The sequence below is a fragment of the Oratosquilla oratoria genome, chromosome 14 (assembly GCF_046742065.1).
Source record: "Oratosquilla oratoria isolate Oo_2021 chromosome 14, ASM4674206v1, whole genome shotgun sequence".
Taxonomy (NCBI): domain Eukaryota; kingdom Metazoa; phylum Arthropoda; class Malacostraca; order Stomatopoda; family Squillidae; genus Oratosquilla; species Oratosquilla oratoria.
Genome location: NC_134790.1, coordinates 10661677 through 10687544, shown reverse-complemented (window position 1 = coordinate 10687544; position 25868 = coordinate 10661677). Strand labels below are relative to the sequence as shown.

The following is a 25868-nucleotide window of genomic DNA, read 5'->3' as shown; positions in this document are numbered from 1 at the left end:
GGAGTGTGATTCTTGTTTGGTGTGGAAGGGGTCTATGTGGGACTTATATCTGGGGTTTATTGTGGTAGAATTGAGTTTGGTGATCTTATATTTTGAAGGGCTTGATCAGTTATCTGGGTTTTGATGTGTTTGTGTGTGAATTTTTTGTGTTGTTTGGATGGTAGGTTGCTGTAGATGTTTGAGTGGCATGTTGCATTCTAATGGCCGTGCTTGCGAGATGCAGTGTGCAGGATGTCTTGTTCTGGGATTTGGTGTAGAACTGTGTTCCCATCATTTTTATGATATTCTACTGGAAGGATTTTGCATCCTGAGTGCAGGTGTCCTATTGAGATGGCATTTTGGCCTATAGGTGTGTGTGGTGGAGGCTTGATATCCTGTCTGAACCTCCAGCTTTGGATTTTACAAGATTCTTATTGGCCCCTTCTGTGGAAAGAAGGGAGGCTTTGTTTTTTCTTTATTTCTTGAATTATTTTTCCGTTTTCTGGTATGGTAGGCTTGAAGATTATGATGTTGCACTGCTGTTTCAAAGATATTTTGTCTTGTGTTCTGTTACACCAGTTGATTTATGGGTGCAAGGGAAATTGTTTTAATTTTTTTTTTTTTACAGTTTTTATTGCTCTCAACATCTTTTCATAGTCAGTCTTTCCATCTATTTTGTTTGCTAGTTTTTCCCAATTTCCTTTCTTTTTTTATTGGTTTGTTTTGAAATCAATGTTCAGTTGCTTTAGTAGTTCTTTTTCTTGTTCTATAAGGTTGTGTTTTTTTTTCTTTTTTATTAATTTTATTTTTTTAGTGAGACTAACTTAGTGTGTATAGTTTGGGTTGAAATCTTTCTGTAGCCTTTGTGGATGTGTTTTTTCTTGTTTTCTGAATGGATACTAATATTTTGCTGACAGCTTTATCTAAGGATGGGAATTGGTCTACTTATTTTTTTTCTTATATTTTTTTCCCTATGTCCCCAGAGTACTTTTGCTATTTCCCTTTCTGGTAATTTATGAAAGTTCTCTTTGTCTTGGGCTGTAACTTTTCTAGTTCTATGGTGATCTCAACTGGTGAGTGATCAGATGATAGGTCCTGTACTATTTCCCAAGTGGTTTGAGTTGGTATTGTGGGTGAACATTGTTATGTCTGATGTTTGTTGACTGTGTTGTAAAGATTTCCTGGTGAGGCTGTTGAAGGAATTAATTATGTTTAGGCTGGGGATTTTGTTATTTCCTTTTTGGCCTGCTGTTTGTGGGACAAGTCCGTTTGGGTGGTGTGCATTCAGATCACCTGCCACTATGTGGTTTGTCTATGAGTTCAGAGGTTGAAGCAGTGAGATGTATCTTCTTGGGATGGATGTGCCTGGAGGGATGTTTATGTTTGTGATGGTGTAGGTTGTCTTTTTATTTGTGTTTGTATTGTACTTATTTCAGTGATTGTGTCTGTAATTGATTGTCTTGTGTCTTGGGTTTTGTTGAAGAAAATACAACAGTAACAAAAGATCTATGGGAGGACCCAAGGATAGTTTGTGATCTATTGTGGATTTACCATCAATGAAACAATAATTATTACAACCTCAGTACTGAAGGAATTAACTATTTTACATTTATAGACATTAACACATGACAAGCAAACAAAATACTATCCATCACTTCTTTACTTAAACAGGATAATAAAATGCAAATGTATGTATACAACTTTTCATTTCTGACCATAAAAAAGTTTGAATTCAATGATAAAAAGTATATACACAATAAATATGAATTTATTATAACAATTCCCTAGAGTGAGAGAACAAATATGTGAGAGCACATCTATATTAGGTAAAATATTAGAGAAGGAAATCCTGAATTTGTCCCTTCATGAGCTTTCGTCGCTGGAGCATCTCGGCTTCCTTTACCATCCAGTGTGGAAGGTCCTCAATCTCAGCCTGTAATAAACCCAGTTACTGTCAAAACCTATGATATTTGTTTGACTGATTGATTTAGTTTAATATCAAGAACTCCTACTGCTTGAGAAGACTATGATGGTGCCACCTTTTGGAAGGCTTTCTGAAGCAGGGAAATTAACAGAGAGAGAGAGAGAGAGAGAGAGAGAGAGAGATATAGTAGTGAAGATAGGCTGAAAGGCAGTGAAAGAATATCTACACACCAAATGGCATCTTCCTCTTTATAAGGAGGTAATTACCCTTTACCCATTTGTTTCTCTTTTATCTGAGCTCTCCCTGTCCCCCTGCTAACAACAGATCCAATCAGAAGTAATGAAGCAAGACACTGCATGTCCATTGCAGGGCCCAACAGCCTAGGCTGCTTTATCCTCACTGCTTCATTCACATGGCAACCCTCTCTCCTCACATGTAAATAGAGAAGACATGGAAAAACCCCTTCGGGCTGTGTTAATTTACTATTATACCTATCTCTTGCCTTTTCTTTTCCCTGCTCAAGAGGCATCCCTTTTTACCCAAGGTTCCCTTCACCCTATCCATCCATCTTATTCTCAGTTTTCACCTCAAGTTCCCTCCATCCACCTCTGCCTTCCACATTCTTTTTTGCTAGTCTTTCTTCAATCATTCTTTCCATGTGCTTAAATCATCCCAGTATTCTTTCATCAACCCTATCTGCCAGCCCCCTTTCCACCCTGCTCTCCTCCTCAGTGAATAGTGATCACAAGTGAATTTCTATGCATGTTCTGGAGTCCAGGTGCCCTTGGGACTGCATCTCTGGGTGGAGGGCGAGATGGATTTGCAGTCCTTATCAAATCCTTGACTGTGTTTGATTTCTGGACCTCTCCACTGGCTGTCATCTCTCAGGCTATGTCAGTGACTACGTCCCTCTCATTGTCACCAAATGAAGGAGTACTTAAAATGTGCAATGCCACCATGTTTTGAGAAAATGATGGGACATTTTCATGTTACATATGCCCCATGGCTAGCTGGACGGTCATGAAATGAGAATAAGAGAGAGAGAGAGAGGGAAGAGAGAGAGAGAGAGAGAGAGAGAGAAAGAGAGGAAGGAGAGAAAGGAGAGGAAGGAGAGGGAGGGAGGGAGGGAGGGAGGGAGGGAGGGAGAAAGAGAGAGAGAGAGAGAGAGAGAGAGAGAGAGAGAGAGAGAGAGAGAGAGAGAGAGAGAGAGAGAGAGAAAGAGAGAAAAAAAAAAAAAAAAAAAAAAAGTATATATATTACACACAGGAAAGGGCAGGGGATTTGCAAGGTAATTTTTTCTTCATTGTTACTTTTCTCATTTCCCATTAAAAAACTACTGGGTAGAAATAATACATATATCAATCAATCTGTTGTCCCATATCTCTCTTGTTGGAGAACCACAGGTCCCAGGTAGTCTTGAACAGATATCGGATAGGCTCACAGGTCACTCAGGGGAGAAATACTGTGTTGCCTTGAGATAATGAAGGGCAGCATGGAGTGAGGTGCTCAAGTGGCCCTGTGTGATGGTTCCATCTAGGACTGTTTGAGTCTGTAACCAGGCCTATTCTGCACTGGGTCTGTCTTAGAGCTGGATGATGCCCTGAACACAAATGTGCTAGCTAGCATGGTTTTTGTTTCTCTTGAGATATATATTTTCTGTGGGGCTGATGTTGGGTGGGGTTTGGTGGAGTATTGAGTTTGGTGGTCTGTCTTGAAAAGCTTGTTTAGTGATCTGGGCATGAATGTATGTATGGATGTAATAGAGAGTACAAGTGGTAGGTTGTTGTATATGCTTGAATAGTAAGCTGCTGGTGTGTTCTTTGTTACATTCAGTTGATTGTGCTTTTGGGATGTAATGAGATGGGTTAGCAGGGTTGAGGACTATCACAGAACTGTGTACCTATCATTTTCATATGATATTCAATGAGGAGGATCTTGGTATGTATTTATGTATGGGGCTAACATGGGGAGGGAAACAAATGAGTGTTGGATGGGTGTGGGATGGGTGGGGGTGGGTGCCTGCCTCTCTTATAAGGGGGAAGAAACCTTTTGGTATACAGAATTTGATACAGATTTATGTATGTGTGCACATATGTATGTCAAGCAATTTTTGATGAACCTATGCTGTAATGTTTATCTTCTCTAAGCATTTGCCATTTCATCTGAGGAACTCAATTCTACCACAAATTAAGTTTTTCTATGAGTAGCAGTCTTGTATGAACTTATCCATTACTGAAAATAATCACTATCTTAAATACTGACTACTCTCTACATCATCAACCTCTACACATACTTACCATTTCCCTCACAATAATCCTGCATCCATAACATAAGAACTCCATTAGGTCTTCTTTTGTCAATATCTTCTTAACTTTCTCATTTGATTTACACCCTCCATCACTCTCACACTTGCAGCTACCACCACAGTTGACAGCCTGTTCTTCCTCAAAAGCAGAATTTGTGTTACTTGAGTATGCATTCATAGACTTTTCAGCAGTCTTTGCCTCATTACCCTTTGATTCTGGGTCTGGTGGCCTGGTGCGTGAGAATAAATGTGAAATCTTTGTTGCATATAGGGCAGATGCTTCTTTTCTATATGTGTCTACTGAAGACCTGCACAATAGACACACAGTGTCCATTTCCTCTTCTTTTCCCTTTGTTTCTGTATCCCCCACTAATTTGTTACCCGTACGGAATATGGTAGGAACAGTTGCAGGAAATTCAGACTGTAGACCCATGATGAAACTTTTTGTGCAAGATGATATACTTGGACCCTGTAAACATAAAAACACTGGTTAAATATCTTGAGTTTACAATAACAGGACACAGTGGGAAGAAATAAACATCAGATGATCTTTCCTATAACTGAAAAATTATTGGTGGTTAAAGTAAGTAAAACAAATATTACTCAGTACAGAACACAAAATTACAGCAATAAGGAACTTATTGTGATTAAATGGACAATCATATGAAAAATTTCCCAGTTATTCAAGCAACCTTTGTGAAATACTAATATCAAATACTGCCTATCAATCAATTATCATTCTGCAGAACCAATGGCTATGTTAATACCTGACTGATGGCATGTGGAAAAGGTGGATGGGAGGAAATAGAAGGAAGGGTAGCAAGTGGTGGGATGATGAAGTGAAGAAGATAGTAGAAGAGAAGAGGGAAGCATTCAAGGTCTGGTTGCAAAGTAGGATCAAAGAAAAATATGAGAGGTATAAAGAGTGGAATATGTGGGGATGAAATGGGTGGGTGTGGATTTATGTCTGATTTTAGCTATCTCCCTTGTAAGGGAAAAAAGCCATTGGTGCATGTATGATAAAGAATAAAGAGGAGAAGCATAACAAGATAACGGAGACAAAAAGGAAGGCAGATGTAAAATGGGGGATGGGTATAACAGAAAATTTGGAAAGCAATAAAAAGATGTTTTGGAAGGAAATCAAGAGAAGGGGAAGTGAGTCAAGTAGAGAAGAAAAGTAAATGGCACAGATGGACAGATCTTAACAGAAGAGGAGGTGGTAAGGGGAAGATGAGTGGAGTATTCTAGAAAGCTTTTGAATGTGGAGGAGGAGAGGGAGGGATTGGTGGTAGCAGTGGGAGGTGCTACGAAAATTACAGTGATGGGAGAAGAAAATGGAGGAGAAATAAAAAAAGATGAGATGCAAGTAGATCTGAAAATTATGAGAACAGGTAAGGCACTGGGTTAGATGCCGTAACCTACCCTTTTCTACCCTTGAGTTAACTACTTCCCTTATATAGATAGGTAAATACAATTAAGAAAACATAGATGGAAGACAAATGGAACATATTCAAAGAAAAGTACAAAGAAGGAATTGATAAATATGTACCAAAGAAGAAACAAAAAGAGATTTATATAAAGTGTTGGTATAACAAAAGGTGCAGTGAGGCTAAAGACAGAAGAGACAAAGCCTAGAAAAAATGGAAAAGAGACAAAAAAACATTCAAATGGCAAACATATATAAAACTCAGGAACGAATATGTGAATATACGCAGGAAAGAAAAAAGAAATTATGAAAAAGATATTATAGACAAATGTAAGGATCAACCTAGACTCTTTTACAGATACATGACAAACTAAAGGATAAACATGATATAGTAAAACTGCGTGAAGGAGATAAAGAATATATAGAAGACACAGAAATGGCAGAAGTTATGATCAGACATTTCAGGTCTGTTTTTACAATTGAGAGCTCACAATTTTGGGAAGATGGACAACAAGAAAGATCCCCTAAAATGAAAGAAGTAAAGGTAACACAGAAAGAAATAAGAGACCAAATAAAAAACCTAGATATTAGGAAATTGCATGGATTGGATGGAATTGCAAACTGGATACTGAAAGAGTATATAGATAACTGACAGACAAATTATACAAAATAATAGACTTTTCACTCAAAGAAGGAAAGGTACCACAAGATTGGAAAGATGCAAACATAGTACCAACATATAAAGGAGGAAACAAAGAGGATCCTACAAACTTCGGACCCGTATCCCTTACAAGCACAGTAGCAAAAATATGCAAAAAAGTCATCAGAAACAAATGGACCAAACACTTGGAAGAAAATAAAATAGTAAACCCTAAACAATTTGGCTTTAGAGTTGGAAGATCGTGCACCACAAACTTCATATGCTTTTACTTGAGATTAATTGAGATAATACAAGAAAGAGATGGCTGGGCAGATTGCACATTCTTGGACTTGCAGAAGGCATTTCACAAAGTACCACATAAAAAATTAATAACAATAATTGAAATAATAGGAGGAATACAAGGTAAGCTACTGGAATGGATGAAGGATTTCTTAATTGGGAGAAAAATGAGAGTGGTACGTAAAGACAAAAATTTGAACTGGGAAGATGTGAAGAGTGGCATCCTGCAAGGCTCTTGTATTGGCTCCTTTAATGTTTACCATATATAGAAATGATATGGATGAGGGAGTGAATTGTTACATGAACTTCTTTGCTGACGATGCCAAATTACTCAAGAGAGTAAGAACAGAAGAAGATTGCAGATAGCTACAAGAAGATCTGGACTAAATATGGTAATGGAGTCAGAGATGTGAGATGAACTTCAACACTTAGAAATGTAGCATAATAGAATTTGGAAAAAGCAAAAATAGAATATTGGGTCAATATAAAATTGGAAACAAGGAAATAAAAAAAGTCGATTCAGAAAGGGACCTAGGAGTGATCATCTCAAGTGACTTGACACCTGATAAACATGTCAATAAATTATTTGAAGAGACTTTTAACTTATTAAGATCAATGAAAGTGGCCTTCGACTACATGGATGAAGAAATGGTAAAGAAAATAGTGGTTACACTAATAAGTCCTAAACTAGAGTATGCTGCAACACTATGGGCACCTAGCACAAAAAAACAAAACAAGAAAATTAGAAAGAATCCAAAGAGCAGTGACAAAAATGGCACCTACACTATCAAATTTGACATATGAACAAAGATTGGAGAAATTACATCTATCAACACTGGAACAGAGAAGAGAAAGAGTTGATTTGTTGACCATTTACAGAATTATGAAAGGGATGGAAATTCTTGATAGAGACAACTTATCAAAATGGGACAGAAGAGAAACAATAGGACATGAAAAGAAGCTAAAGAAGGACAACAGAAGAGACCTGAAAAAGAATAGCATCTGACATAGAGTGATTGATGTCTGGAACAAACTAAACAGAGAAACAGTGAGTGCCAAAACTATACATGATTTTAAGAATAAACTGGATGCAGAGATACAAAAATGGGTGACCACTAGTATAGCTCTCATCCCGTAAAATACAACTAGGTAAATACACACACATGAGGTCCTGGAATCACAATAGAGTTCTGTTTCTATGACATGGTGTAATTTGATTTTTGGCATAGGGAAGAACAAGCCTAGGTAAGCACCATCCATGGTGATTCCTTTCCTTTGATGAACTGCCATCAGAAGAGTCTGCCTTACTGTTGGAAGCCATAATGACAGGAGAAGGAGAGAGAGAGGGAGAGTGTGAATGATAAGTGATGATTTGGTTTAACATCACAAAACTCCCCCCTATCAGGAGGGTAGGACAGTGCCTCTTACAAAAGATTTTATGGCATGGAATTTAATAAACCTCTTTATTAACTTGCCGGTGGCAGGGTTTGAATCACCATCACCTTGACCTCCATAAAAAGTAGTAATGCCCAACTTTGCTAAGCCAGCGAGCATCCTTGAGTAAATAGTAATCCAGTAAGGCTCACAATGAAGACATTTCGTCATCATGCTCATTTTACTAGTTTTTTGCATTACTCTTTCTCTCTCTCTCTCTCTCTCAAAAAAAAAAAAAAAAAAAAAAAATATATATATATATATATATATATATATATATATATATTGAGACATTCTGACAGGTTGATGTAAGCGGAATAGGAAACACAGGAGTCTTAGTCTTGAGTTTATTCCTGACTAGTTTCGCAGGTATGCTTTTTCAAAGGAATATGTGTACAAACGGGCTGTGGGCATTATATACATGGGGTGGACCTCACCACCTCTCCGAGTTGTCATAGTTGGTGGCGAATGTGAACATCACATTGTGGCTCATGTAACAATGAAGACATTTTTACAATTAAATATGATAACACTAATACCAAAGAAATTATTAATAGAAAATGTAACAATAGTAATGGTAACGATGAAGATAAATTAATAATATTATTATCATTGTTATCATAACTATTATTTATCATTTCTATCATTTTTTTTATATTTTTTTCATTACATTTTTATTTTTATTATTACCATCTTCATTATTATTACTTTCATTATCTTTATTATTATTATTGTTATTATTATTGTTACTATTTAAATATTTAATTATCATTGTTTTCACTATTAAATAATTTTTATTTCTTGGTTATTAGTATTATCATTTTTATTATTGTTTTTATTATTATTACTTTTATTTTATTGTTATTATTTCCTGTATTGCTACTATCATTTTTGTTATTATTGTTAATATTATTAATTTATCTTCATCGTTACCATTACTATTGTTACATTTTCTATTAATAATTTCTTTGGTATTAGTGTTATCATATTTAATTGTAAAAATGTCTTCATTGTTACATGAGCCACAATGTGATGTTCACATTCGCCACCAACTATGACAACTCGGAGAGGTGGTGAGGTCCACCCCATGTATATAATGCCCACAGCCCGTTTGTACACATATTCCTTTGAAAAAGCATACCTGCGAAACTAGTCAGGAATAAACTCAAGACTAAGACTCCTGTGTTTCCTATTCCGCTTACATCATATATATATATATGCAATACCTGTATTTCCAAAGTAGGGGAATCTATGTAGTCCACTTCATGGATCTTGACATAAAACTCTATTTCATTCTGTAGTAACTCTCTCATAGGCCTAAACACTTCAGTTCCACTCTGCACAGCTTTGAAATGCTGAATTTTATAAAAATAGAATTGTGGATTAATATGATAGCATGTAAGACCAAAGGTTTCTAGATTTAATCCTATTATTATTGGTAAAATAGTGTCACAACAAAATATATTATGGGATCTAAACTACAAATCTCCCTCAACAAATATATATCATAACCATCTACTGTATTACTAACCACATTTTCTGCAAGCTGTGACCCTCTTCCTTGAGCAACTTCAACCAAAACATTGGTTGCAACCTTGGAAGAGGAATCCCCAACAAAAACTTTCTTAAAATTAAGTCCTCTAGCAGCATAACAAATAACTTGCATACGTAAACGACTGAGAAGGTCTTCTTTTGCAGTAGAAGATGAACATGTGGAAAAGAGGTTCTTTAATCTCTCTCTGTATCTGGAATCACTTGCAGGCACTTCAGAATATTCCTGAAAAAAGTAACACAAAAGAATGAAATTTTCAGATTACTCTGAAGACAAAATTCACTGTTTTAATTCTTTGCATAGTGAATAGGTGCAGTAGCTGAATAAGTAGTCAAGCACTGGCCAGAATAAAAGAGTGCATGTCACTGAGTATAGAAAGGGTACTAATGTAATAACTGCTACCTCAATTTTTACTAACTGGAACCTTGTAGCCCAACAGCTAGCAAGCCCTTAATTTCTCCCACAATTGAATCTCCATCTGCATTATATTAGTGTAGGTTTGTTTCTGTCACTGGCTCAAGGAAGGAAGGAAGGAAGAGAGGGAGGGAGGAGGAGGAGGAGGAGGAGGAGAGACAGGTAGCTGAAAGGAGGGACAGCTGTTGAGTGATAAGCTTTCTTATTTGAATATATATTAGTAATCATAAAGATATTGCATGACTGGTCTGCTGAGGCAGTCCCAAATGTACTGACTGAATAAAACTTATGCAGTCTATACCCAATTTGGGAAGGAAGAGGATGAGGAGGGAGAGGAAGAGGAAGAGGAGGAGGAGGAGGCGTAGGAGGATGAGGATGAGAAGGTGGGGTGGAGAGGTGTTCCAGCAAGGAGGATAAAAGAGAAACTGATGGGTGTTGGATGGGTGCATGCCTTGGCAGGATACTTCCCTCATAATTATGGGGGGATGAACCCTTTTGGTATGTGTATAGACAGACAGGTAGATGGTCTACCTCCTCATCTCTATCAGGAGGTACAGCCCTGAGGGGCTGTCATTTGGTCTCTGGACTAGGTCCAAGATCTGTTTTACCATTTCAACTGATCACCTTGTCATACATGGAGAGCTGACAATTGGCGGCTGCTTCTGTCCTTCCACTACTTTGAGCCAGTCCAATAGGAAGTCCCACATACAACACAGATTAAATTCCCAGTTTCTTATCAGAGAGATCTGTGGGAGACCCCAAGGACCACTGCCAATGTGGGGATGTGTCTATATATATATATATATATATATATATATATATATATATATAGAGAGAGAGAGAGAGAGAGAGAGAGAGAGAGAGAGGGAAACAGGAAGAGGGAGGAAAAGATATGAAGAGTGGGGAAGAGAGGTCAAACAGAGTGCATGCATGAGAGAGAGAGAGAGAGAGAGAGAGAGAAGAGAGGGGAGAGAAGAGAGAGAGGAAGGATATGGGAAAGGGGGGAGGGAGAGAGAGATATAGTGGAGAGAAGAGAAAGAGGAGAGAAGACAGAGGGGGGAGAGAGAGAGAGAGAGAGAGAGAGAGAGAGAGAGAGAGAGAGAGAGAGAGAGAGAGAGAGAGAGAGAGAGAGATGGGGAAGAGGGCTGAGAGAGAGGAGGGAGGGAGGGAGGGAGGGAGGGAGGGAGAGAGAGAGACAGGAAAGATTGGGAAGAGGGGAGGGGAGAGAGAGCAAAGAAATGGAGGGAAAAGGGGAGGGAGAGAGAAATACGAGGGAAACAGAGCTGAGAGAGAGGAGGGGGAGAGAGAAAGGAAGGGAAGGAGAAGGAGAGAGATAAAATGGGGACACTGAGATATTCAAGTGTAGCTACTGAATGGCATATGCAGAATAAAGATTATCATTATTATTTTTTCTTATAAAATAGAAGGATACTTCACCTCTGTGATACAGGTGGGGACTATAGAATTTGATTCCAACACTTTTTCTAGAGGAACAATGTACAATGGAAATTTCAATGCAGAGATTTCAGATAGAAGTTTTTGTATTCTCTTCTTGCTCTCTTCCTCAGTTTTAAGGAGACAACTCTCTGCCAAAATAGTTGATAAAAACATTAATATCCTTTACATAATACTGCTCATCACTGATCCAAAAACTAATGGAAACATATCTTATTACTCCATTTCTTAAATCATCTAATCCAATGTCATATAAAATTATATATTGCATTTAGTATGAGATTGTATACTACATCTGTGATACATACTTTGCTATGTAAACAGAAAATATTCCAAAAAAATTTAAACAAAAATTATTTTCAACATTATCTGTTAACCCCTTCCATACGGTGCCGCACACGTAGGCGTCATGGGGAGCGAGTGTATTCGCGAGGCTGCCATATCGGCGTCTTGATTATATTTATTGTAGTCGCCCCTCCATAATGACATTCTTTCTAATTCTTTTGTAATCGCATTTTCTATGGTTATCAAAATTCACGGGTGAAGAGAGAACGATCGATATAAGCGGTGACTATATTTTATGATGCGAGTATTATTACGACACGTCGTACGGCTGGCATTGGTTGCTGCCACCGAGATCTAAGTCCATGACGCCTACGTGTGCGGCACCGTATGGAAGGGGTTAATTACATTAACCTTACAATAACAGTATAATTACAAACCATCAACATGAAGGAATGTTGGATTAAAGCGTAGCTTTTTATGTGAATTTTCATCCAGTCCCGTGCGAATGAGATGCGCCATTGCAGCTGATGACATTCCTCCCGATGTGGCTACCAAAACATGATCCCCATGAAGAATCTGCTTTGACTTGCCAATGGTTGAGCGGAATTTATGTATAAAGTAAATATTGAAACAGTCCCTGGAAAAGATTCATAATATACTGTGAGCTAGCTATCTTTACTATTTTTTAATAGTCAAACAAAATGTACATACCATTTTTTTCCATGTGTTGTCAATTGATAATTATCAATCAACAATACATAAACATGTTTTGCCTTTTGAATAATCAATACATGATCTTCATTTTTATCATTATTCACACATGCAGAAGCGAGATGAATGAAAATATACAGAAATTGGAGGTATGGGGGGAGAATGTGTGAAATTTCTGAGTGACAATGAATGTGGTGACTCAGGGATTATGTGGAATATGAAAGGTTGGAATGGGTAAGTGAGGAACATTGTTGCTATTGTTGATTTGCCCATAGTGCTATTTGCTCTACCATGATAGCAATGAAGGAAACTAATCCTAGTCACAGCCAGTAATCCTCATCTTCAGATATGTTCTGATTACTCAATTACTGGGGTATCATTTGCATGGTACCATGCATGAGGGGACAGAGAGGGGGGTCACTGATTAAGTGAAGTGGCCTTGCTGTAGATGTACTGTGTCTTGCTACATTGTTTCTGACCCAGGGCAGTGGGCAAGATGCAGGTATGACCTGTCATCCACAAGAAGTTAAGCTGAGAGTGAGAAAAGGGTGGTGGATGGGAATGGAATGGGTGGGAGTAGGTATGTGATTTTTTACTTGGCTACCTCCCTTATAAGGGTATATAGATTGACTGGAGCTGATCATAATTGGTCTATGTTAGAGTAAAACCTACTCATTGAGGAATGATGATACTTTAGTACCACACCTGTCCCTCCTTCATGCTGTTCCCTTGAAACTGTCCTTTGCCACTTCAGTGACTCTACCACTTCTTGTTTCCTGTGGTGGTGGTGGTGGTGAGGGGGGGATGCAAAGGATGAATGCAATTGGCAGTTGTTAACAAGTCTATCAAAAGAAACACTATGTGAGTAAAGAGCCTCTATTAGTACGATTTTGTTCTTGATATAATTCTAACAAGTGGAAACCTGTACTAATAAAGGCTCTGTCCTCACATGGTATTTCTTTTGACAGAAAAGGATTCTGCCACTGTGATTCCCATGCAAGTGGTAAAAGGCGACAAAGTGGAATGAAGTGATGGAACTAGGGATCTGTATGTTCATCCTATGAGAAGTCAAGACATAAGAAAGTCTGGGACAATTCCAACCAGAACCCTAAAAATTGGGTAATCAAATGTGCACATTGTGGTACTGATGAGAGTAAAAATGATGTGAATGGCAGTTTGTTTGTGAGAATGAAGATGGATATGTTTGCATTAAGTGAAAAGTTGAAAGGGAAGCGTGATTTTGAATTTGGGAATATGGTGGGCCAAGACTTGTATAGTAACTTACTGGAAAGTGACTTCCACCAATATTTAAACAGCCCTACCCGTGAAAATATCCTGGACCTAATATTTTCTACAACAGAGAATCTTGTAAATGAAATGAATGTCAGACCAATATTCAGTACCAGCGATCATTGTATCATCACATTCTAAATAAAAATGGAAGCTAGTTTATCTAAAATCAGCAAGGAGAAAGTACCCGACTTCTGTAGAATATTATCCCTTGCAATAAAAGAGCTGACAGCCCAGCAATCAATTGTAATTGGATAGGATAGTGGTAGCAGTAGTGTTAGTTCATCGTTTATCGCCTAGCTACCCTGTTTTCTTAACTGTAGCTTAGTACAGTAAACACAAACAGCCTTGTTAGGGCCAGTAGGCCTGCTGTTGTTTGTTTTTCCTTTGTGTTCCTTTGGGTGCAGTGCCAATTTGATAGGTGCCAGGGCTCTAAAGTGCAACACTTGTCCTGGTGTCATCTCCTGATCTATGGCACTGGTTCAGCCATGATATGGCATATGGCCCAGGATTCCAATGAACTAGAGGGGGCTCATTTAGTTCAACAAAGAAAAGCCTTAATATATGATTTATGGGAATTCTTGAGCAGAGGTGCCAAAGCAGTGCTCTGGCAGCACTGGACCAAAATTACCTTTCTATTGTCTGGAATTGTGGGTTTTTGGAGACATTCTTGTTGGTATTACACTGCTGTTTTAGCAATATGATTTTTCCTTGTGTTGTTCTAACTGCTTCATGGGTCAGGGTAGAATATTTGAGCCTTTAAGGGTCTTTATTGTACTTTATACATTTCTTATGTTTTCCCATTTATAGTTTTCTACATCATTTTCTTAGCTTTCTTTTAGTTGTTTGTTAGTTCTGTGATGTTTTTATTCAGATGTTGAAGCAATTCTTTCTATTTTTCTATGGGTCTCAGTCCCCCCCCTTTTTTTTTTTGTGTCTATTGCTTTGTCTATGGATGTAAACTGGTTTAGAATAAAGGTCTTGGAATTCTTTTCTATTTTCTACATGCCCTGCACTCAGGACATCATCCAGCATTAAAACAGTACCAACATAGAATACACCAGGTCAAAGATTCAAACTGCCTCAAATGCAACCACCACATAGAAGATGAAGAATACATCATACTACAATGTCCCCACACTCACAATCCCTGGCCAAAGATACATTTTCCCTGAGTGACTTACGGTGACCCAGGGCGGTGGGCAGGGTGCAGGGATGACCCGTCATCCAGGAGGTGCTCAGATGAGAGGGAGGGTGGGAGGGGTGAGGAGTGTATTTAGGGATGAAATGGGTGGGAGTGTTTTTATGCCTTTCCCTTTTTGGCTACCTCCCTTGGAAGGGGGAAAAAGCCTTGGTATATGTATGTATGTATGTATGACTTACGGTCCCACCCAGAGGCTGTTGCTGGTTATCTAAAGACTGCAGGTCTCCTGCAAGGGAGAACAGGGGCAACAGACTGAATAATAATGCATGTGATCTGTTGGATTTGTGTGCCTAACCATACTGTGTGGTGTGCATTCATGTCACCTGACAGTATGTGACATGTTAGTTCACTGAGTGCTTCGAATTGGGGGGGTGTTGCCCTGTGGGACAGATCATCACAGCCATTTTCTTATTGTTTCCCACTGCCACAATCAATCTTCTCCAAAAGCTTCAAACCCACAGCTCCAGATAATCTATCTATATACCAAGAACCTCTTCCCCCTTAACCCCTTCCATACGGTGCCGCACACGTAGGCGTCATGGGGAGCGAGTGTATTCGCGAGGCTGCCATATCGGCGTCTTGGTTATATTTATTGTAGTCGCCCCTCCATAATGACATTCTTTCTAATTCTTTTGTAATCGCATTTTCTATGGTTATCAAAATTCACGGGTGAAGAGAGAACGATCGATATATGCGGTGACTATATTTTATGATGCGAGTATTATTACGACACGTCGTACGGCTGGCATTGGCTGCTGCCACCGAGATCTAAGTCCATGACGCCTACGTGTGCGGCACCGTATGGAAGGGGTTAAAAGGAAGGCAGACAGCCAAGGCATCCACCCACCCCCACCCATTCCACTCTCATCCATCACCCATTTGTTATCCTCTCCTCTTAGCTCCTCATGGATGAGGGGTCATCCCTTCTCTTGCCCACTGCCCAGGTCAGAGGCAACACAGCACATCCTCTACAGGATTGTGTTAAGTTATCATTCATACATATAACCATTTCCCACTCACACCTCTCTCCTGTCTTCTCCCTTCCCTGCTCAAAAGACATTTCTGTTGAGCTCAAATTCCCTTTCACCCCATCCATCCATCTCACTTCTGGTCTCCCCCTCAAGTTCACTACACCCACCTCTGCTTTTCACACTCTTTTTGCTAATACATACATATACAAAAGGCTTTTTTCCCCTTACAAGGAAGTTTTGCTAATAGATAATAGGAACTAATAATAGAGGATAGTAGGAAAATAATAAAACATATGGAAAGTTGGGCCAGGCTGGGGTGACCCCCCCCCCACACACACACACACATACTGTGCCTTCACCACTATGAAGAAAATGAGGTTCTCTTGCTGAAGATCCAGCAAGACAAAATCTCAAACATCTTGGCCCAATAGCTATAAAAGTCTTGACTGAAAAAAATATCCAATTACTACTCACTGACAATCCCTAAACAACAGAGTATTTCTTCTCTGAGTGACTTTTGGGTCTGCCTGGTGGCCATGGCCAGTTACCTGGAAGCCATGGGTCTCCTGCAAGGAAGACCAGGGTAACAGATTGATTGACTGACTGACTGTTTTCTTGGAGAAAGGGATGCTTTTGTGTATTAGCATTTTGAGCCCACCAATGTGTTGAGTTTTGTCATCCCTGACTGTAGTGTGTTCAGTGTACATGGGTGGTATGGGATGAGGCATTAGTTTTATTTCCTGTATTAGTGCTTTCTTTTTTTCTTTTTAGGAATTTCCCCTGTGGGGCTACAAGGAGAAGGATGCCTAGTCCCAATCCCCGTCCCTTTCTTCTCGCCTCTTATGATCCAAGTGGGAATACTTGGTGGCAGTATTCTTTTCCCCCACCACAGGGAATTCCCCCATCACAGAAAAGTAATACTCAGAGAAATGGTACAGGACAGCAACAAGGGGTTGGAGGACAGCATAACGGAGGGACAGTCGTAGTATAAAAGTGTCATCATTTCTCTATGAACAGAGTTTTCCTCTATCATAGACAAAATGATGTGTGGCTCTGGTCCGTAGGGGTGCCCCATATAGACCCTAAAGTATCAACTGCATGCTACTTTGCCACAGTAACAAGCAGCCAATACCCCAGACGGGGGGGTGAGGTAGTATATGTGAGCAAAATTTGACGCAGCCCGAAGGGATTTCTCCCTGTCCTCTCATTTTATGCAATGGGGGGACGGAGAGGGGGGGTCGCTGATTTAATGAAGCGGCCTTGCTGTGGATGTGCTGTGTCTTGTGACACTGCTTCTGACCCAGGGCAGTGGACAAGGTGCAGGGATGACCCGTCATTCAGGAGGTGCTACGATAAGAGGGAGGGTGGAGGAGTGTGGAGTGTATTCAGGGATGGAATGGGTGGGAATGACTTTATGCCTTTTTCTTTTTGGCTACCCCCCTTGTAAGGGGGAAAAAGCCTTGGTATATGTATGTATGTATTAGTGCTATGTGTATACTGTTTGTGTAGGAAATGTTACACCTCTATGTGTTTGTTTATGATGATGCTGATATCTATTTGTAGTACCTGGGTATATTTAAAATTGGGAAGGCCCAGCTCATTGATGCCCAAGTGTCACTGAAGTCTTAAAAATAATTACTGCATAAAACATATGCTATCAATACCCCATGCTGGGGCAGAAAAAGAGAAGGAGGGGGAAAGAGAGAAAATGCATGTAGCTGGAGAGAGAGAGAGAGAGAGAGAGAGAGAGAGAGAGAGAGAAATAATAATAATAATAATAATAATAATATTTATATATATATATATCAAACAAATAAGATAGACAAAATAAAATATACAAATAAAACAAATCATCTCTTACCTGCAGTATACATCCTTCTCTCTAAGGACTATGTGTGCTTCTCCAGCTTGACACTTTCTACAGGTGGAACTGAAATCAATAATTGTAATTTGAAGTTAAACACTTGCATGTCATAATGCATACTGCAACAATATTTGTATTTGTTTCTCACACTATTTTCACCTGAAGTTCACTAAGTAGCATCAAATTAATATTAGTTCTAACTTGCACCACTGTATTTCATCCAATTTTACTGATACAAATTTTACAATCAGTTCTTTATCTAATTCCTACCATATATACCCTATTCCCTCTCTTACAGTGAGATGAAATAATTTTTCTGTCACTTATATCTTTTCAATAGAATATTACAAAGCTCTTTCTCCTTCACACTGGCTTCTTTGCAATACATGATGGGTTACAATAGCTCATGATACCAACAGGAAAAATTTCAGTCTATTGGATAAAGAAAACTAAAGTAAATAAGCTTACAGACAAGCAAGTAAAATGGACAAAATTACAAACTAACAGACATTTTACTTTACTATTTACAGTTATTGGGAAGACAGTGTCGCTTTAGGAAATGTAGAGACTGCAGGGAGGAGTTTTTGCCGAAAGGTAAGGATGGCTTCTGGGGTTTTATGGATTTGGAGAAGGCTCCTTCTTAAGGAGCTATGATAAATGGGAAACAAATGGGGGATGAATGGGAGTGAAATGGGTAGGGGTGAGTAGATGCCTTGGCTGGCTATCTTCCCTATACAAGGGAAGAAACTTCTAGGTGTAGATAGACAGATAATGACAGGGTTGACAGGAAGGTATTGTGGGAGGTGTTCCAGTTGTATGCGATAGAGGAGGAAGCTATTAACCTCCTCAATACAAATCAAATTCTCATGGGTAGCATCAGCTGCCTCATGTAAAATGATTCGATGATGCACCACAATACTTGCATTATAAAAAATAAAGTTACAGTTGTATTACTCATTCTCTTTCACTCTGAATATTAATAACCACAGAAAATATCATGAAGCCAGTTCAAAGAATATGGGCGTCCCTCAGCTACAACTGATGATGATGATATGGTTTAACGTCACAAACTCCCTCCTATCGGAAGGCTAAAGCTAGGATGGTGCCCCTCACAGAGGGCTTTGTAGTGTGGAATTTAATGAACCATGCCCTTGGTTCAACTTTGCTGGTGGCATGATTCGAACTGCCATCCCCTCAACCTTTATTGCAAGTAACAACGCCCTAACCCGCTCAGCCAGCTACTACAAAATAAATATACTAAAGATGCCACTGCCAGCATTGACATATACCCACTTGTGTTTCATGATGCCTATGTAGGCGTCATCATATGAAAGGGGTTAAGGGTAGTCAAAAGGTTTTATGTGAGAAGTAGATTTTCTGTTAGGGCTGGGAATGGTGAGAGTGACTGGTGTGAGGTGATAGTGTGGCTTCACCAGGGTTGTGTTATGTCACCATGGCTGTGAACATGGATGGGGTGGTGTGGGAGGTGAATATGAGGGTCATGGGCTGGGGATTGGAGAGGGTTAGAGAGGCTGGAGGGAAGTGGGAGATGAACCAGTTGCTGTTAGCTGTTGACACTGCACTTATGGCTGAGTCACTTAGTGAGAGTTCAGGAAGGTATGTGATAGGAAGAAATTGAAAATAAATGTGTAAAAGTAAGGTGATGAGATGTACAAGGGGAAGGTGGTAGTGAGATGGAAGTAACTCTTACAGGAGAGAGGCTAGAGGAGGTAGTTTTAAGTATCTGAGGTCACATGGTGTGGTGGGGGTTGGAGGTCAACTGTCAAAAGAGGAAAGCAAGTAAATGTCTTGAAGGATGAAATGTGCTAAGAGAAACAGGTATTTGGGGATGAATTCAAAGAGAAAATACATGAAGGGGTGATTGTGTCTACAACACTGTTTGAATGCAAGGGAGGCAGAAAGGAAAAATCCAAATGTGTTTGAGATGAAGTGTTCAAGAAGTATGGTGAGGGTTATGGGGATGGATAGTGACAAATGAGAACGTAAGGAGAGTATGGGTTGATGAAAAAATATTCAAATAGTTTGGGCATATGGAAAAATCAAGTGAGGAAAGACTGGCAAAAATAGTGTGGAGGGCAGATGTGGATGGTATGAACTTGATTGGAAGATCACAAATGAGATGGATAGGGTGAAGGGGCCTTGTGTAAAGGGGGAATGTCTGTTGAACAAGGAAGGGGGAAGGCAAGAGATAGGTGTGAGTGGCAAATTGATATTAATAGATGATAAATTGACACAGCCAGAGGGGATTTCTCCTTGTTCTCTATGTGTGAAGGGACAAGGAGGGAGGGTCACCATGTAAATGAAGTGGTGAGGGTAAACCAGCTCATACTGTCACACCATGCTGTGGATGTGTGGTGTCTCACTGCATTGCTTCTGACCTAAGCAGTGGATGAGGGGCTGGGATGGCCCTTCATTCACAAAGAGCTAAGATAAAATGGGAAACAAATGGGTGATGGATGGGTGTAGGATTGGTAGGGGAATGGGTGCATGCTTGGCTAGCTACCTCCCTTATAAGGGGGTAGAAGTCTTTTGCTATATCTATCACCTTAAGTACTACAAAACTAATACAAGCACCTGATATGTCTGTGAGTCAAGAATTATTTACAATTACACAATGACAGTTGTATTGTCAATGGTCTTGCTCAAACCATTTGTATGGTAGACTGGGTTGTCTTTAGGAGGTAATTCTTCAGTGGGTCAGCTGTACTACTGGGGCAATTGTCCTGAGGGGTATTCTCAAGTGGACAGATATCCAGATACACTTGCTACATTGCCTTTGACCTCAGTGGTGAGGTGGGGGGTCATGGATAACTCTTCATCCATGAGAAGCTAAGAGGGAAGGAATATTAATTAGGCATTGATATATACTATATATAGTGGGTGTGTGCTTTGGCATGACCACCCCCCTGGCTAAGTCAGAGTATACACCAACTCTACACTTATCCAAAACCCAACCATTACATCTCCTATCTTAGCACCTCTTGAAACTTCAAGTATCATCCCTCTCTCCTGCTACACTACTTGGGTCAAAGGAAGTACAGTGCTCCCACAGCAGGGCCCAAAAGCTGAAGCTGGTTTACCTCTACCATTTCATTATAAGGTGCCGTATATATATATGAATATATATATATATATATTTTCTTGAAATCCGAGCGCTTTCGTGATATTTGTTCACATCTTCAAGGATTACAATGTAATCCTTGAAGATGTGAACAAATATCACGAAAGCGCTCGGATTTCAAGAGCTTTTCTTTTCCCTGTGGTAATCAGCATAACAGTGTAGTCACGTGTGTTTTGTGATTCTTGTGCATATACATATGTATATATACATATATATATATATATATATATATATATATATATATATATATATATATATGTATACCTCCCTTGGCTGGGACAAGATTATCAAATATGTTCAGAGCTATTTGGAATGGGTAGGGTGACTGCATGGGAGCTTGCCTGGAGAGACCATGGGGAGTGAAGCAACATGCTCGCTGGTGTATGCCTGCAATTGATGATGATGATGATGATGATGATGGATATATACATATACATATCAGGGTTGGGTCCAAGTATATGTACTTGTACTTGGACTTGGACTTCAAGTACAGATTTTCATGTGCTTGGAGTTTAAAAATTCAATGGTACTCACACTTGACCCAAGGTACTTGAAAAATACCAAGTGATCTACAATGAAGTAAAATAAGTATACTGTATTTAATAAAATTTGTATACTGCATATAGATTCTGGCAAACTTTGTGATGATACTAATCAGTAAATGCACTTATATATATATATATATATATATACACCACCCCTGTAGTAGGAGGTAGAAAGAATATGGTCACTGAATTTTCCCACTCAGGTTGTAAAGGTGGATAAAATAGGATGGAGTGATGGAACTAGGCATCCTGCTCTGTGTAGCCCTAAGGGCTACTGTTGTATGAGGATGACAATTAATTTATTTACTGTTCAGTATATTCCACAGGAAGAGTGATGCCTCCTCCTAGATAGTGTGCCATAGCAAATTCACTATGATTACATCACAACTATACCACACCTATGAGAAGTCATGGCACAAGAGGGTCTGGGAAGAGTTTCCCAACAAGAACCCTAAGATTTGTGTCTTTCAATGTGCATGGGTGTGGTACAGATGAGAGTAAAAGGGAAGAGATAGGCAGTACGTTTGTTAAAAGAAAGATTGATGTGTTGGCAATAGTGAAACTAAACTGAAAAGGAGGGGTGATTTTGAATTTGGGAGTGTAGTGGGAAGGGTGTCAGGAGTGAGGAGAGGTGGAATGAGGGAAAGGTTGGCTTTACTAGTAAATGAGGAGATAGGTAAGTGCATGGTGTAGTGGAAGAATGTTTCTTCACAGTTAATGTGGATGAAGGTGAAATTGGAAAGGGAAATGTAGGTCTTTGTAAGCACATATGGGCCAGGTAGTGAGAAGAGTGTAGAAGAGAGGCTTTTTGGATAGCTTTAAATGAGTGCTTAGATTTTTTTGAGGAATATCAATGTAGAGGAAACCAATTATACTCATTGTTGAGAATCTTAAAGCTGAAAGTCAAGTGCTATTACAATATAATGAAGATTAAATCCAAATACATATCACAATGGGCTGGAAAATGTCTGGTAAATATAAAAATATCAAGAGAGGCTGTATGTGTGAAAAGCAAAGTTGGCAATCAGTGTCATCCCAGCTATCATCTACAGATGTGGGACTTTGAAATCAATTAAGGCAATGGTAATGGAGCTAAGGAATGCACAGAGATCAATGGTGGAAATATCACTAAAAGACATGGAAAGGTCAAAATGAATTTAGGAGTAGAATAGGGTGAAAGATATTGAGGTACTAAAGGAGTGAAAATAGAATTGGACAGGGAAGGTAGCTATAAAAAAGGACATGAGATGAAGCAAGGTGTTTCTGACTGGATGGCACAAGATAGCAAGCATTGAAAAAGGAAACCTAATAGGTGATGAGAAAAGTTTGCAGGAGTAATGTGGCAGAGGCTAGCATGATAGTGCAACTCATGAAATTGTTTGGAAGATGTCTCTATCCAGCAGTGAACTTCAAATGGCTGACAGATTGTGAGCATTCTTAGAATGCATCTCTACACATAAAATGAAAGCTTTCTATACTTTCCTACCTATATACTGTGCCTAGTTTCCAAACAGGTCCCATGTATTATATCATAAACTATTGACTTATAGTTTATTCTGGCTAAAATTGAGAAAATAAATAAAAATAAAAATTGGATACATTTTTACTGGCTCATGTGCATACCATCTATTAAGCATGTTTAGAACATGAACATTAATAAAATAGACATACTGTACCTTCTTAAGTCTATTTGGTCCACTTTCTTCACCATCTCTGTCACCTCATCAGGGTCCACACTGCACATATTTGTGTCTGTTAAAATAGTCTTTGTATAAGGTTTATCTCAACATAAGGCACAAGTTGATCACAAAAGCAATCATAAAAGAGGGAGCAGTGTACTATGCTCCTCTCCACTCTAGTGAGTGACACAAAATCCCTTCACATGGTGACTCAGAGACTGAACCAGTGATCATGGCCAATTTCTTGGGGGTCTGTGAGTCTCCTACAAGAGAATTGGGGAACCTGACTGATTGAATGTTTTGAGTCATGGAAGACAAAAAATTCTGAAGTATTTTGATAAGATGATAATTTATCAAATAATATATTTTTTCACATCTACGAAAATATACATACGATGAAATTAATTTTACAAAACTCATCAAGTCAACAAGGCTATGTGGAAAAGATTGCAGTGTGAAAAAATTGGTATTTGTATTTCCCAGATTATAATAAACAGGAAAAGAGCAAAATTTGTGGGGGTCCTATCTATAATATCTCCAACTATCATATCTAGTTAAATATTTAGTTACAGTTTAAGCCTGGGCTATTTCAACTTCTAAGTTAGTGATACATCTCTATGGAGGACTTGTTTTTTGACATCCTTAACACACGAGCTTTTTTGTTACCCCCCTGACTTTGTGACTCTTGTTTCATACCAAGAAATTTTGTCAATTTGATCTATTCTCTTTAACCCCTTCGATACGATGACGCCTACGTAGGCGTCATGAGGAGCAAGTGGGTACGTGAGGATGCCGATGTCGGCGTCTTGATTATATTTATTGTAGTTGTACCTGCGTGACCCCCATACTCTGTAAACTGGTTTCATCATATTTTCTATGGCTATCAAAATTCACGGGTGAAAGAGAATGAGCAATAGATCGGTGACTTTATTTTTCATAATGCAAGTATTATGATGCAACATTGCATGTCTGGCAGCTAATGCTGCCCGCGAGATTTTGGCCCGGAGTGAAGGGGTTAATGGTCTGTTGTTATAAATTAGTTTATTAGCACTTCTCTCCTTATGGACAATTTTATGCTGTTCCCAGGTATCATATTTTATTTTGTATGTTGGTGTAGTTGGTCAAGGATATTCATAGTTTGGCTGCAGCTATGTGTCTCCTGGTGTATGCTTCTTACCACGTTCTTCAGGACTTGAAACCAGACAATGGACATTCACAGACATGGTGAAAGTGTTTAACCAATGTATTGGAAGAGACTATCATACTTCAACCTATTCTCCCTCTAAAGAAGAGAGAGGTAAATGTTCCTCTATGTGTGAAAATGCTGGAAAGATAAGTACCAAATGTGAGGACAACAGCCAACCACCATCCTAGAAGAGGCAGGCTATGGGGAGTGAGGCAGAAGCACAGAGTAAAAACACTGCTCCATAATTTCTCAACCTGGAAAGGGTCAAAGCTCTTTGTCTTACACAAAACCTTATGATTGCAAGTGGAATAAATACCATCTTTTACTAGGAGGTTGGACATCTGGCTAAAAAGCCTGCCTGATCATTGTGATGGTGATCAAATTGTGAACCGATTTTTTTTTCATCTTATCCATACTTATGGCATCTTGGTTGTTTGTGAAGAGGAGGTCCAGAAAGTTGCATTGTCTAGTTGGCTGATTTAGTTGCTTAAGCTGTATTAGAAGGTTGTCCATAAGTTCAAGACTTTGACCTGTGCTTGATTTTCCTATAATCTTTAATGCACTGTTCAAAAATCAGAGGAGGATCACAGGTTGCCCCATGGACTAACTCAAAATTAGGCTAGGCAAGTTCTTAAAATTTGTGCCAGACAAGATGCCGATACAAGGCTACATCAGCAGATGTTGGACCTCTAATACCACACCAGATCAAGTGGACATTCTGCAAGGGGATACCAGATCTGGCAGCAGCAGTAAACCACCACGACTGTGAGGAAGGCGCTCAAAACTTCAAATACAGTAAGTACACCCAACCACCAAATCCATGATACCCTTGCAGTTATCACAAAAAGTGATCCAGAAGTGATCTGAGAAGCGGACTTAAACGCAAGGCACACTGGAGGAGGGAGTGGAGGACCACCTTGGCTCCACCAGTACCAGGCTAGTCTTACACAAATAACACGAGTAAGAATATTTATTTGAACAATTGTAATACACTTGACTAACATGAAAATAGGTAACTAAACACAATATACCAACTATCAAAGCATGACAGCACTTCTATATGGCCAGCTTATTCCAGCACTTGTTCAACTGTTCCCTTAGAATAGACTTATGGAACATTCTCCGGTAAAATTCTAGAATCACGCAGACACGGATATTCAACATGAAACTTTCGTTGTCCAATAGCTCCTAGTGTAACCTAACCAATCCATAGGGAAAAAATAGATCTTTCAAATGCAAGAAAGACGTGAAAAACTTGTTTGCGTTATACTAGAATATAACCCCTATTCCCTAACTTAATCCATACAAATATGAAATTAGCGCCATTAGTTTTCACGTGATATATATTTCCATCAGCCTTTCAATACAAAAACAATGATTATGTGCACTGCGTAACTACTCCTACGATAATGTTAAGACCTCACAAAATTATGTGACTCAATAATCAATATAGTATTCTGCTTATTATGTGACGTGTTCTTACTTGCAGATCACGTTGGCGATTTTGTGTTTACAAAATACTTATTGCCTAATGTTTGGAGCAGTGCTTGCAGTTTCACTTT

At 39.1% G+C, this 25868-nt stretch overlaps 1 protein-coding gene across 3 annotated transcripts; it reads right to left on the bottom strand.

Moving 5' to 3' along the window:
- Nucleotides 1-1668: 1668 nt before the first annotated feature.
- Nucleotides 1669-25868, bottom strand: Ctu2 (Cytosolic thiouridylase subunit 2). Of its 3 annotated transcripts, none has more exons than XM_076197647.1 (9): nt 25790-25868; nt 23118-23193; nt 17752-17820; nt 12152-12351; nt 11412-11560; nt 9540-9785; nt 9235-9363; nt 4201-4677; nt 1669-1912 (listed from the first exon to the last, which is right to left on the bottom strand). In XM_076197647.1, the coding sequence occupies exons 2-9, from the start codon at nt 23183-23185 to the stop codon at nt 1814-1816; spliced, it is 1437 nt and encodes a 478-aa protein (XP_076053762.1). In that variant the 5' UTR covers nt 23186-23193; nt 25790-25868; the 3' UTR covers nt 1669-1813. The 3 variants fall into 3 exon arrangements, with proteins under 3 accessions (XP_076053762.1, XP_076053763.1, XP_076053761.1); XM_076197648.1 differs by lacking the exon at nt 25790-25868 and adding an exon at nt 25731-25754; XM_076197646.1 differs by lacking the exon at nt 25790-25868 and adding an exon at nt 24723-24834.